This window comes from Monoraphidium neglectum (genome assembly GCF_000611645.1).
Source record: "Monoraphidium neglectum strain SAG 48.87 unplaced genomic scaffold scaffold00909, whole genome shotgun sequence".
Classification (NCBI taxonomy): Eukaryota; Viridiplantae; Chlorophyta; class Chlorophyceae; order Sphaeropleales; family Selenastraceae; genus Monoraphidium; species Monoraphidium neglectum.
In genome coordinates, this window is record NW_014012719.1 from 1,783 (window position 1) to 13,800 (window position 12,018).

General features: G+C 64.3%; 3 protein-coding genes across 3 annotated transcripts in view; all 3 read right to left on the minus strand.

Annotated features, from left to right (window-relative positions):
• MNEG_5880 (hypothetical protein) overlaps nucleotides 1-2,861 on the minus strand; it is a gene marked incomplete at both ends in the record, with an annotated part of 4,228 nt that extends 1,367 nt beyond the window's left edge. The window contains 8 exons of the mRNA XM_014045640.1: nucleotides 52-225; nucleotides 494-620; nucleotides 1,091-1,342; nucleotides 1,587-1,665; nucleotides 1,836-1,999; nucleotides 2,157-2,395; nucleotides 2,593-2,647; nucleotides 2,814-2,861. Of these exons, the coding sequence (XP_013901094.1) occupies nucleotides 52-225; nucleotides 494-620; nucleotides 1,091-1,342; nucleotides 1,587-1,665; nucleotides 1,836-1,999; nucleotides 2,157-2,395; nucleotides 2,593-2,647; nucleotides 2,814-2,861 (1,138 nt within the window). The remainder of the gene's footprint in view (nucleotides 1-51; nucleotides 226-493; nucleotides 621-1,090; nucleotides 1,343-1,586; nucleotides 1,666-1,835; nucleotides 2,000-2,156; nucleotides 2,396-2,592; nucleotides 2,648-2,813) is intronic.
• Nucleotides 2,862-5,416: 2,555 nt separating this feature from the next.
• Nucleotides 5,417-6,826, minus strand: MNEG_5881 (hypothetical protein; the record flags this gene model as incomplete). Its single annotated transcript, XM_014045641.1, has 1 exon — nucleotides 5,417-6,826. One exon carries the CDS (start codon nucleotides 6,824-6,826, stop codon nucleotides 5,417-5,419), a length of 1,410 nt encoding a protein of 469 aa, XP_013901095.1.
• A 580-nt stretch (nucleotides 6,827-7,406) lies between these two features.
• Nucleotides 7,407-12,018, minus strand: part of MNEG_5882 (hypothetical protein) — a gene marked incomplete at both ends in the record, with an annotated part of 4,939 nt that continues 327 nt past the window's right edge. Inside the window, 12 exons of the mRNA XM_014045642.1 lie at nucleotides 7,407-7,511; nucleotides 7,767-7,838; nucleotides 8,209-8,306; nucleotides 8,611-8,778; nucleotides 9,082-9,280; nucleotides 9,551-9,712; nucleotides 9,971-9,986; nucleotides 10,278-10,423; nucleotides 10,795-11,053; nucleotides 11,220-11,275; nucleotides 11,494-11,678; nucleotides 11,928-11,990. Of these exons, the coding sequence (XP_013901096.1) occupies nucleotides 7,407-7,511; nucleotides 7,767-7,838; nucleotides 8,209-8,306; nucleotides 8,611-8,778; nucleotides 9,082-9,280; nucleotides 9,551-9,712; nucleotides 9,971-9,986; nucleotides 10,278-10,423; nucleotides 10,795-11,053; nucleotides 11,220-11,275; nucleotides 11,494-11,678; nucleotides 11,928-11,990 (1,529 nt within the window). The remainder of the gene's footprint in view (nucleotides 7,512-7,766; nucleotides 7,839-8,208; nucleotides 8,307-8,610; nucleotides 8,779-9,081; nucleotides 9,281-9,550; nucleotides 9,713-9,970; nucleotides 9,987-10,277; nucleotides 10,424-10,794; nucleotides 11,054-11,219; nucleotides 11,276-11,493; nucleotides 11,679-11,927; nucleotides 11,991-12,018) is intronic.

The window sequence follows — 12,018 nt, forward strand, 5'->3', positions numbered from 1 at the left end:
CCCCGCCCGTCCCGCCGGCCCCGCAGGGCCCCAACCGCCCCCTCCACCCACCCGTCACCCCCAGGGCCGCCGCCTGCGCGTCTGTGGGGAACACGCAGCGCCGCAGTATCTCCGCCGCGTCCGCGTTGCGCCGCAGCTCGTCGCCCTCCTGGTCGCCCGACGCCAGGTGGCTGCAGACGACGCACACGGGGGCGTCGTGCACGCGGAAGCGCGCCGCCACGGCGCCTGCGGGTGCAAGGCGCGGCGCGGCGCGGCGGGCGTCACGGGGTTGTGCGAGCGCAGGCGCCTGTGTTCGAGCGCCGGTTTCAGCAGCAAAGCTGGGACGACGCATTCTGACCATCAGAGCTGGGATGCTTTGTCACGCTCGCGCGAACTTTCGCCGCCGCCGCTTTGCACAAGGACGGGGCCCAACTGGTGCTGTCCCGTAAAAAAGGAATATGCAAGTGGAGCAGCACGCTCACGCCCACTCCCCCAGTAAACTCCCCCTGCTCACCCTTGTTTCCGACGTATCCCCCCCAGCCCGTCGCCGCGCTGGTCGTCTGCACGCCGCGCACGTGGCGCGCGAGGCGCTTGCGCACCCACACCGACAGGTAGAGCCCCACCATCTGCTTCGCGGCCACCTGGTTTGGGTGGGGACCCGGGAGGGCGTTTCACGGTGAGCGGCGTGAGGGCGTGCGGCGTGATTCAATGGTGACGTCATGCGGTGCAGTGCGCTGCGGCGTGGGGGAGTGCGGGGCGTAGGGTCTGGAGGCTACTCATCATCTATCAGCCATCAGCTGGGTCATGCCAGAGCCTGCCTGGGCAGCGGCATTTCAGGGGGGCGTTTCGGCCGCCAGCGCTTGCACAGCAGCCCGGCTCCACTGCTGCGTAGCCTTGAGAGGCCAACCCCTGAGCTCCTTGTGGCAATGGTCGCCCAGAAACAAGCCCACCAAATCGCCCAACAAGCAAGCAAGCAAGCAAACCAACAACGTAACAAAACAGCAGTCAACAAATAGTCCAGAAACTTGCTGTTTTGCCAGGGTTGCTGCAGGTGTAACACTCCACCACCAAGCTTGCAATAAAAACGCGCAATTCTGCCACTCGCCTGCACAAACACGTCCTCAGAGTCCCCCGACTCCAGCGCCGCGTGCAGCCGCGCCTGCTGCTGCTGCTGCTCCGCCGCCACATCCAGCCCCGCCGCGACGCCGCCGCTGTGCTGGGGCGTCCCGCCCCCGCCCACGCCGCCGACAGAGCCGCGGTGCGCCGGCGTGGCGGTGCCGTCCGCGCCCACCCAGAGCTTGTCCATGGCCGTCACGATGGCGGTGGCCGCCTGGTTGCTGATCACGCTGTAGGCGTACGCGGCCTGGCGGGGGGCCAAACGATGACGACATGTTTGGAAATTTGTGTGCCTCCGCAAGGCGGAAAATAATGGTGTGATGGGCCTGCAGCTGCCAACGTGAAGGCGTGTGAGTCGGAGCCCGCGCAAAGGTGCAGGCGCCGGAGGGAGGACACACAGGAGCTGCCCGTGGACACGTTGGATTGGCAGGGGCGGGCCTCTGCGGCACACGGGTGGAGCGTAGCTGCAGCGCACGCCAGCACGGGCTCACCTGCGACCCCAGCCGCTCCATGCTATTATAGGGGTTTGCCAGGCTGCTGCCGTAGGTGCGCCCATAGTTGCGAGCCGCCCTGCAGTGCGCGAGGACGAGCGCGCACCGCCGCTCAGCCGACATACGAGCGACGCCGCTCCCTGCACCGCAGCAAGCCACCACATCGTCACTCCAAACCGCCCCTCCGTCGCACCCGCCGCGCAGCGGCCCTGGGCTCCGCAAGGAGATCTCCGCCGCCGCCGTCCTCACCACTCCTCGCCGTTGAGTGTTGCGGCCAGCGCTAGGTCCCAGGCGTCTGCGCCCTCGCTGGTGGGCCCCAGCAGCGCGTTGCCCGCGTTCAGAGGGACCACCTCCTGGAAGCCGACAGCGATTATGTCGGGGCCGGCACCCGCGCGCGCCCCACCGTCCGTGACCTGCGTGTGTGTGCACGCGGCCGGCGATGGTGAAAGCAAGACCTCTCTTCGCCCGCGCCAGAGGGCGCTCGCTTCCGCCAAAACCTGCAGCAAGCAGCAGAGCCGCGGCCGCTGCAGCTGCCAGGTCAGCAGGCGGGCGCATGCCCATGCCCCGCACCTTTGGCCAGCTGTCCCTCCACTGGCCGACCCATTCGTGGAGCTTCGTGCCCGGCGGCGGCCGCTTGCCCGCTACATTGTACGTCCCCGCCAGCAGACGCACGTCGCGCGTCTCTGTGTATTCAGAGGCGGCGTGCACGAAGAACTGACGGCGCACATGCTTGGAGCGCACGCTGCGGAGAAGCTGCTCCAAAACTGGGTCCGGCTGCTGCTTGGCCTGCTGACCGGGGCCGGCGCGGGCTGTTTGGGCGCGTGATGGTGGGATGTATGGGGGCAGGGGAGCGACGAGGCATCCGGGTGAGTGGGGAGCGGTCGCTGCGTCCGCAAGTCATTGTGGCTGGGGCCGCAGGGCTGGGAGTGGGGCTGCCGCCTGTGGTGCAGGCGAATGCCGCGCGTGCGGCACGCTGCTGGGCTGGCATGAGTCCTGCTTGGCGCACCTGCAGGTATCCCGCCGCCCTGCTGCTGCGCAGGTGCATCGCCCTTGGCCTGCTGCTGCGCGTCACGTCACAACGAAGCCCAGGTGCCAAGGAAGGCGGAAGCAGCAGGTGCGTCGGGTTGGGCGCCATGAGCGCAGCGCGCAGCAGCTGGTACCGCTTCAGGTTTCGCCGCACCCTTCGCCTGCATGGTGCCTGGATGCGAGTCCTCAATGATTGCTTACCACTAAGTTCGCCGCCTTGGATAGCAGCTGCGCGCCTAGCTGCTTCATATTACCGAGTTGACGGTTTGGTGCTGCAGATCGTTGGCGTGTCCCTGCGACCCGACCCTTCGTATTCAAAGCTAATGAAAATACATCAATATGACATTGCGATGACGCTGATGTCACGTCGGCTGATCAGGGCTGGCGCGGCATGGGACGTCAGCATGTACATTTGAAGCGCAATAGGTTACATATAGTAATCCACAACATACATCCTCGATTGCGGTCACTGCTGCGAGCGTCATGGCTCATCCTGTAGCCGCATCCCTGCCCTCGCCGCCGAGTCAACACCCTGGGCCTCAGGCCCCCAAGGTCAACAAGCATGCAGCCTGATGCGAACCATTCAGACCTGCATTATCATCTGATTATAGAGACACAAGTAATACCATTGTGCATGTGCCATGCGTTATGTCTGCTGTGTTATGCTTGACTACACTGTCACGTGAGCTGAGTCATGAGAGGAGGCACCTCCGCCCCTTTGAATTGTGTATGAAAGTGCTTTTTATGTCACCGGCACCCTTTGATTGCTTCTAATCTGGTGACTGTCGCATATGACACCGCTTGCAGGAACGCTCAATTCGTTGGTTCCCCTCGCCAGACATACGCCGGGAGCAGCTTCAACTTTCCTTCCCAGAGCCGCAGCAGCCATGAAGCACCTCCAACTCACAGCTTAGCAGGCCACACTCAAGCCTTGCTGATTCGTTGTGGGCCCCCAGCAAGTTATGCAAAAGGAGCGGTCTGCCTCGGCTGCGTAACAAATTGCCCGCTTTGGTGCTGTTTCGACAACCAGTTGAACACCCTAGCATAAGGATCAAACGCACCGCTTGGCAGCCGAACAATTAGAAACGTTACATTACAAGGTGCAGGGCGTGAAGCAAGCCGAAACATGCGAACGTGGGTTGTCCCCTGCTAAGTTGCAGCATCCTGGTAGCCGGGACGTGAGTCCGCAGCCAGAGCCAGGGCCCACCGCGTGGAGGTGTGCTGCTCGGGCCCCAAAATCAGCGCGGCCTGCACACAACGACATGAATGACGTTGTGTGCGGCACAGCCCAACCCCCTGGCGCTGGCCAAGGTAGCGTGTGGCCACCACCATGGGTGATGCCACTGGAGACTTGCCCAGGTGCTTCCCCCCGAAGGGGTGCTCCTGTAAGCAAAGCCTCCCGCTTGGGGCCACCCCATACGGGGCCCCCGAATCCGGGCTGCCAGGTCACCGCTGATGCGCACCGCTGGGGCTGGGAGCGCACCCCCAAGCCGAGCAGCGGGCGCACGACCTGGAGATGCAGCAGAGCGCCTGCGAGAGGGGTGCAAGGCAGCGCGGCGCAGGTGCAGGGGCCCACACATGCATGCAGTGCAGTTTATACCCCATCATGTACATACACGTCCTTTGCATGCCCCGGCCTCCCTGCGTCAAGCCCTTGAAAACAGCAAGGCGAACGAAAGTGAAGGAAAGAGGAGAAGTACAAGGTATCAATGTTAATCATTGTTACCTTTCATCGGCTACAATCAAAACATACGGTAAATGCTTGTGTGGATGCGCGCTATTTGACCCCAGGGAGCGACCCAGCAAGCGACCTGCGTGCACGCACGCTGTTACGATTGCAAGGACCAGTCCAGGCGCTCAAAGCTGTGAATAACGAGAACTTTATCAGCGAGAATCGATTTATGCAGGTCCTCATGAGACGGAGCTGCCCGCAGTTTTGACCATGATGTTGACCGCGCACGCCACGGCCATGCGTACACCAAGCAGGCGCCTCGCGGGCTGAACACTTGGCTCGTGGGATCGCACCCAGTGCTGAGCAACCGAGCGGCACATCTTGCACTGACGTAATCCATTAACAGTTATTGTTTATCACCAGTAAAGGTGTACGATCGGGGGACATTCCGTGCTACCATCCATCAGTAAATCCACCTGATCTTGATCCCCCTCCTGCCGCGCCCTCCGCACCATCGCCAGGCCCAGCCACCTGCCCATCAATTACCGTCAAGTCCCCTCCCCCCAAGGCGCACACCTCACGCGCACGGTCCAGGCCGCCGAAGCCCTCTCAGACCCTGCAAGCCACATTGGATCGAAGCCTGTTTCCACCCTTCGCCTGCCCCCATGCGTCCCACCGCCAGCACTTTGTCATTCTGGCCCCATCACCCCCAGTCGGCGGAAGCTGTTGCGGTGTCCAAATGTGCTGAACATGGAGTCAAATTACAAGGGATATGCACAGGTGTTTCACAAGGTTATGTCATAGGCACACTAAGAAGGGGTCATGACGCTCGAACAAACACCCGTGAAGTGCATTGTCACAGTTTGCTTGGTGTTGCGCTCTCCATGTTCCAAGGCAGCAATCCCAACAACATAATGGTGGATTTGCAAGTGGCACTTTTTCATCAATGGGGTTTACAAAATACTCGACAGCCAGTGGTTTGGCCCTGCAGGCCCTGCCCAACGCAACTAAGCGCTCCACACAACCTATTTTGATGATTGTGCCCCCCATCATCCCCTGCGCGCCCTGTCGCTGGCATTGGCTCTCGCGCCCCCCCCCCCCACCAGCTTGACATTCCTTATGCGCCGGCATGTTAGTCACACCCGTCCTTCTTGCCCTCGCTGCACATCAGCAGCTCCCGCCGTGTCACCACGCCTGCCAGCCGCGTCCCCCGCCGCTGCGTAACGAGCACTCCGTGCACGCCTATGCTCCGCATAAGCTCGTGAGCGTGCTCCAGCGGCGCCGAGGGCGGCAGCTCGAAGGGGCAATCCTGGAATAGCAGTGACAGGTCTAGCCGCTGCGCCAGCAGGGCCCGTGCAGACTCCACCACCTCAGCGGCTTGCGCTGCAGCGGAGGCAGCGGTGGCGGCCGCCGCTGGCGAGGCCGATCTTGCAGGTTGCAAAGGATGCTGCTGATCCTCCTTCTTCTCCTCCTCCTTGTGATCCTGTTGTTCTTGCAGCTGCTTCTGCTCTTTCTCCCGCTTTTGCTGCTGCCCCTGCTGCTGTTGCTCTGCCTCCTCATGCTGCTGTTGTTGCTGCTGCATATTCTCCTCATCCTGCTGCTGCTGCTGCTGCTGCTGCTGCTGCTGCTGCTGCTGCTGCTGCTGCTGCTGCTGCTGCGCTGCTCGGCTGCAATCAGGCTGGCCGTTCTCTTGCACCGCCCTCGCCCCGCGGCGCCCTCGCACAAGGCGCTCATGCCAACCCCTGCGCACCAGGCCCTCCTCTCGGTCAAACCCTTGCTCCTGCACCCCGTGTGCCTGTTCAATGGGGCTGCCACTGCGTGCTACTGGCTGCAGTGCAGCGCCCAGGAAGCGGTCAAGAACCGCGCGCTCCTGCGCCTCTGCAGACTCCCGCGTCAGGTTGGGCGGCCCCTGCGCCAGCAGACTGAGCAGCGCGGCCCGCGTCGCGTGCCCGAGCGTCTCGAGCGCCGACGCGGGCGCAACCTCGAGCGCGACGGCAGCGGCGGAGTCGGTGCCACTGCCTCTGCCGGCTCCGCTGCTGACATCGTCTTCTGCTGCCACCATGCCGTCTGGTGCGTTGCCTCTTCCGCCGCTGCCGTCGGCCACGCTGCCTCCTGGGCTACCCTTGCCACCTGCCGGCGGCGTCAGCAAGAGACGCAGCAGCGCGGGGTGCTGCAGGCACGACAGCAGCTGCCAGCGGTACACCACCCCCAGCAGCTCGGCGCCGCCCTCCGCCGTCACCAGCACCTCCCCGGACTCCTCCTCGTCCTGCAATCCTGCCGCTCCTGACGCTGCAAACCCCTTGTATTCCCTGGCCACTCCACCCCGCTCCTGGGTCTGCGCCGGCTTGACTGCTGCTCCTGATCGGCCGTTGCTGAGGCTGCCGCCTAGACTGCTGCTGCCGTCATCCTCCTTGCGTGGTGACGAGGACGGCGGCACTACAACGGGGATGAGGCCGTCCTGGTGGCGGCCGAGGAAGTCGAGCAGCTGCCCCAACCTCGGCCGCGGCGGCAGCGCTGCCAGCGGCTGCATGGCGTCTCCCATCTGCCGTGGCGTAAGAGTGCGGCGGACGCGACACAATGGGTGTCAAGAGCCTCTGCAAATTGGCTTGCGAGGCAGCTGGGGAGAGCTGATACAAAATTCACTGCTAGCTGCGTTGACCAACCGTGCGTGGTGTGTGTGCCCTCCTTGCAGCCCAAAGGAACACCTGGGGCAGGCGGCCGAGCCGCCCCAAAGGCTTCCATTGGACCGCCAGGCTCCCCCAGGGCCCCCCCCCTCCACCTTGGACCGCAGCAGCTCCACCAGCTCCCTGGGTGGTATGAGCGCCTTGTCCTCCAGGACTGGCAGGTGGGCCTGCTGCACCTGGAAGTCGTACACACACCTTCAAAAGTGGGGTGCGGGTGGGCAGCAGCCTATATGAGATCATGAATGCTGCCGTGCATACATGGAGGTGATTGCACTGAACCGATGCGTGGCTGAGAGCAGTGAAGGCGTGGCTGCAACGTCGCTGCGACGGCCCCGCCCAGCGTTGGCCCGATGACGGCGGCTTTCGTGCGGCGCAGCAGAGCAGGGTTCAGGGCAAGCGCAAGGCGGGCGCTGGGCGCATCGCATATGGCATGAGTGATCACTTGGTGAGGGCGTCCGCCACGAGCTTGCTGACCACTGTGGCCAGAATGATGGGCACCAGGGCTGGGGCGCTGCCGGTGGTCTCCGTTACGATGAGCACAGTCTGCGGATGTTTGAGCAAGCGGCAGCCGCGGGCGATTGGGTGAGGTGCAGCGCGTATTTTTGAAAACATTCCATGCACGTATCACCGTTGACGAAGGCAGGCTGGATCTGGCGGCACAGTCACGCTGGTGGCGCCCGCTCGCAGGTATCAGGAACAGCAAAAGGCCAAAAGATGGTCTAAGAGACAAGAGGAAAGGGGGGTGAATTGTTAAGCGTCGCGCGCAGCTGCTGCTGGTGCTGTAATATCCCCTCCTACCGAGAGCAGAAGGCGCGTGTTGCCCGCCAGCAACCCCGCCGCTCCAACCGCCGCCCAGGTTGGCAGCGACACCTGCATGCTCGCGTGTGTGCAAGTGGGCGAGTTGAGGGGAGAGGAGGGCCAGCACAGAGCAAATGTGCGTAGCGCGGGAGTGATTGCTGATCGGCAGTATGGGCTCAGTTGGCACGCTTCCGGCGCCGAGCACTGAGCAGCAAAGCAGGAGCCAAAGCATGCAGACACCCCTGCAGCAGTTTGCACGGCACCTTTCAAGCTAACGTGCCCACTGCATTGAAATATTGAATGCCAACCATCACAAATACACACACACACACACATACACACACACACACAAACACAAACACACAAACACACGCGCGCACACACGCACACACAAATATCCGCACGCACACACACATGCACGCACATGTGCAAGCATTCTCACTTGTAGCTGCAGGCCAGCAGCGAGGAGGACCGCCTGGACGCCGTGACCCGCGAGCCGCCCGACAGCTGCGCCGATCGCCATGGTGGGGATGAATATGCCTGGCTCAAATTGGGCAGTGAAGTGGGCGAAGGGTAACATTTAAGCAAGCGTGGGTGGGGGAGCGAGCGGCGCATGCAAACGGAGTCTATTGAGGGGCGATCCGTGCTTGTACCATGCTCGCGCGTGGACGCAGCCAAGGCGTCCTGTGGGCGTGCGGCTGCTGGCGCAAACGTGCGAGCCCCGCAGCCGCCCCTCCACAGCACCAGTCTGCCAGACACTCAGGCAGGCAGGCAGGCAGGCAGGCAGGCAGGCAGGCAGGCAGGCAGGCAGGCACTCAGTCAGCGTACGCCGCCCGAGACGCACCTGTTGGCGCTGCGATGCCGTAGGTCAGCAGGAGGCCTGTGAACGCGCAGGCCACGAACAGCCCCAGGGTCGAGTATGTGAACACAAAGTTCTCACTGGGCACCACTGCCAGGCCGCCGCCGTCCCCCGCGACCGCGGCCGCGGGCTGGACGCTCATCAGCGCGCGCACTGCGCGGCGGATGGGCAAGGGTGGGGGATGGTGGCAGAGGCGAGATTGGGGCCCCGATCTCCGCATCATAACGGGGGGGGGGTGCAGAGGCTTGTGATGACTGACGGATTGTTGGGTAGTGGGCCGCCTGGCGACGTGGTGTGGGCCGAGCATACACAGCAGCACTGCGGGCGCCATGCACATGGGCTCATGCAAGCCGCGTGGCCGATGCGTGCAGCGTGTCGCGCGCGCGCCGCCACACCTCTGACGCAACCCCACCCACGACATGTGTGCCACCCGTGTGAATCATGTGCGGGCTTCACCTGCGCCCTCGATGGGCATCGCAAACAGCTGCGCCCACGACGCGTACGTGCCTGGCTCCCTGCACCAGAGCCGCGGCCAGAGGCTGCCGGGGCCGTTGAAGTAGTCACGGGTGAAGTGGTGGCCGTTGGCGGCCGTCACGGCGGCGGCGGACGGGGGGATGGGGATGCAGGGGGAGGCGTAGCAGACCGTGAACCACACCTGGGTGCGGCGGCAGTCGTGGATAATGCGGCCGGAGGCGAGTTTGGCGGGGCCGACGGTGACGTGGGCAGTAGGTGGGTGGCGAATGGGCGTGTCGGGCAGGGTCAAAGGCCACCCTCCATCGGTCGCCCAGCCACCACCTGCTCTGCCAGAGCGCCACGCACGCGTGAGCCGTCCCGGCCCTGTCGCAAGCGTGGCCCCTCCGCGCATGCCCCGCCCCCCACGCGCCGCTGCCGACAAGAGCGAACGCCGGTCGGTCACGGGGCCCACCGTTGCGGTGACCGCCGCGCACACGGCCACCTCCAGATTCCTCAGGCCAGGCCGGCTCTCGGGGATCCAGGACGCCCGCCACTTGAGGATTGCGATGCAAGCGGAAGTCCAGAGGGCGCCCAGCAGGCCGATGGCGCCGCCCAGCAGGGCCATGAGCGGGACCTGCGGGCCGCAGCGGCCAGGGGGCGGTGTGTGACAGTGGCCAAGGACCAGGTGGCGCCAAAGTGTCAAGTGCGCAAAGGAAAAGGCAGCTGGGCGTGAGGCCGGACATCCCTTTTGGGAGTTGTAAGAGGTATGTGCGGCATCAAACACACAGGAAGCCGGGGACACGCAGGATGCGTGCCGTGTGCGCCGGAAACGCCGGCGTATGGCGGCGTCAGGGTCGCAGTGGCACCAGGGCTGCGGCAGCGACCCGCACACCTCCCAGGAGTGGTACCTGAAATTGGGAGCCGCGGCCCAGGGGGGGAGAGAGGGACCTTGGCCGCGCTCAGCATGAGGTTGAGTCACACGCATGCCTGCATGCGAGCAGCAGGCGCAACCGTGCAGCGCGCCGTCCCACCGCCGTCCGCCGGCCTCGCCGGCGGTCGGTCCAGTTGGCGCCGACTGCAGGCGAGAGGGACTGCCGCTGCTGACGAGCACTGCGGAGTGCTTTGCTTGCTGCAACCCCAGGTTTCGAAGTTGTGGTCTGGTTGTGTTGCGCCGTGGTTGCGACCCCCCTCCCTCTCACCAGAAGATGCTGGAGACTTCAGAGGGGCCCCGGAAGGAAAGGTTGTTCAGCAGCGTGATCTGGGAGTCCACCAGCAGGCTCTGGCCCTGCGCCGCCACCCCCAGCAGCTGCATCATCCAGATGGCCGCGCCCGCGGCAAACACGGCCTGCGCGAGGGCGGATGGATGAGGGGGAGGCGCGTCCAAGGATGGGTGTGCAACGTATGGCCTGCGATGGCCTCGGCGTAAATGATGACTGTGATCAAGCAGCCTTCTCTGCTGTGACATACAGCCACATGTGCACAGCCTTATTCGCACAGCCACATACGCACAGCCACGTACGCATAGCCACACAAGTCCACCCACACGCGCCACAGCCACAGACAACAGCCACATGCAGTCACGTAGAGCCACGTGCTGCGGGCGACTCCCAGCAGCCAGTAAGGCAGCTTCAACTGCACTTATCAGTGCACTGTGTGCCATCACACATGCCGCGCCATTTTTGCAATTGCGATCGCCCGGATGCACGTCCCCCCAACCTTCCAAAGCATGGCAACCGAATACACAGTGTTGCCCTCCTCCGCCGCATAGGCCATGCCCGCCACAGGCGCGTTGAACGCCACGGCCACGCCGCCCGACGTCCCCACAGACGCGTAGTCGCTTGCCTCCCGGGGCTCCACCACTGCCAGCGCCCGCAGCGCGGCGCGCAGCCAGCCGCGCAGCCAGCGGCGGGGGCCACGCACGGGGGCCGGCTTGCCGGGTTTGGTTTTCTCGTGCCGGAAGCGTCGGACGGCCCACCTGTGCAGGCGTTGAGAGGGACGCGGAACAAACCATTGCGTAACACGCCGAACCGGATGCAACGCAAACCCCTAAGCTGCATGCGTGGCGGCGGCCCCGGTGCATGCGACCGCCGGTGCTGCTGACATTGCAGAAGCCCAGGAGCGAATTGAAAGGCGCAAATCACCTGCGTATGCAGGCGTCTGCACTGCATCCGACGAGGTAACTGATAATGCCACCGCACTGTGAGGATCGGGACAGACGGCAACCGCAAGGTCGAGGGGCCCAGGGATCAAGTTATTTGGTCTGGACCGAGCTGAACCGAGTGGCAGAACAGCATGAGGTGAGGCGAAACAATGGCGGCCGTGCTGCCAATTGAGAGGAGCGCAGCGCCTGCAGGGGCCTCGTGACCGCTCGCAAGACCCCCAGGACGCGGTCCCCCTCGCGGCCGGCCGCCGCACCTGGATGTATGGCCCCTCCTTGCCCGCCACCAGGCCGGCCGCAATGGCCAGGGCGACGCCGACGGCCTTGACGGCCAGGGTGGAGGGCGCGACGCAGCGCGGTACGTCGACGCCGTTTATCCACGAGCGCATGGCGGGAATGCCGCTGCCGGCAGCCATCGGGGACAGGCGCGAGATGAGGAGGCCTGCAGTGGCAGCGGGGGGAGGCGCATGCGTGGGCATGCATGTGTGTGTGTGCGTGCACGAGAGTAGGCGGGTGCATACATGTGTGTACGTGTGTGCGCGCGCGCATGCATCATGTGTGTTGCATATGCCATCGTGTGTCTTCTCTGCTGCAGGAGACACCAAGAGCTGTGCAAGTACTTCCAGTGAGGCAGGCGGGCATAAACTGGAGGCCTGCCTGCCGAGGGGCCCCGCAGCCCGTGGGAACTTACCGGCGAGAGCCGCATAGGCGGTTGAGATTCCTGTGTAGGCCAGCCACGGCAGGAAGTAGCCGCCTGCGAGGGGCCGGGAGCGGCGCAAGGG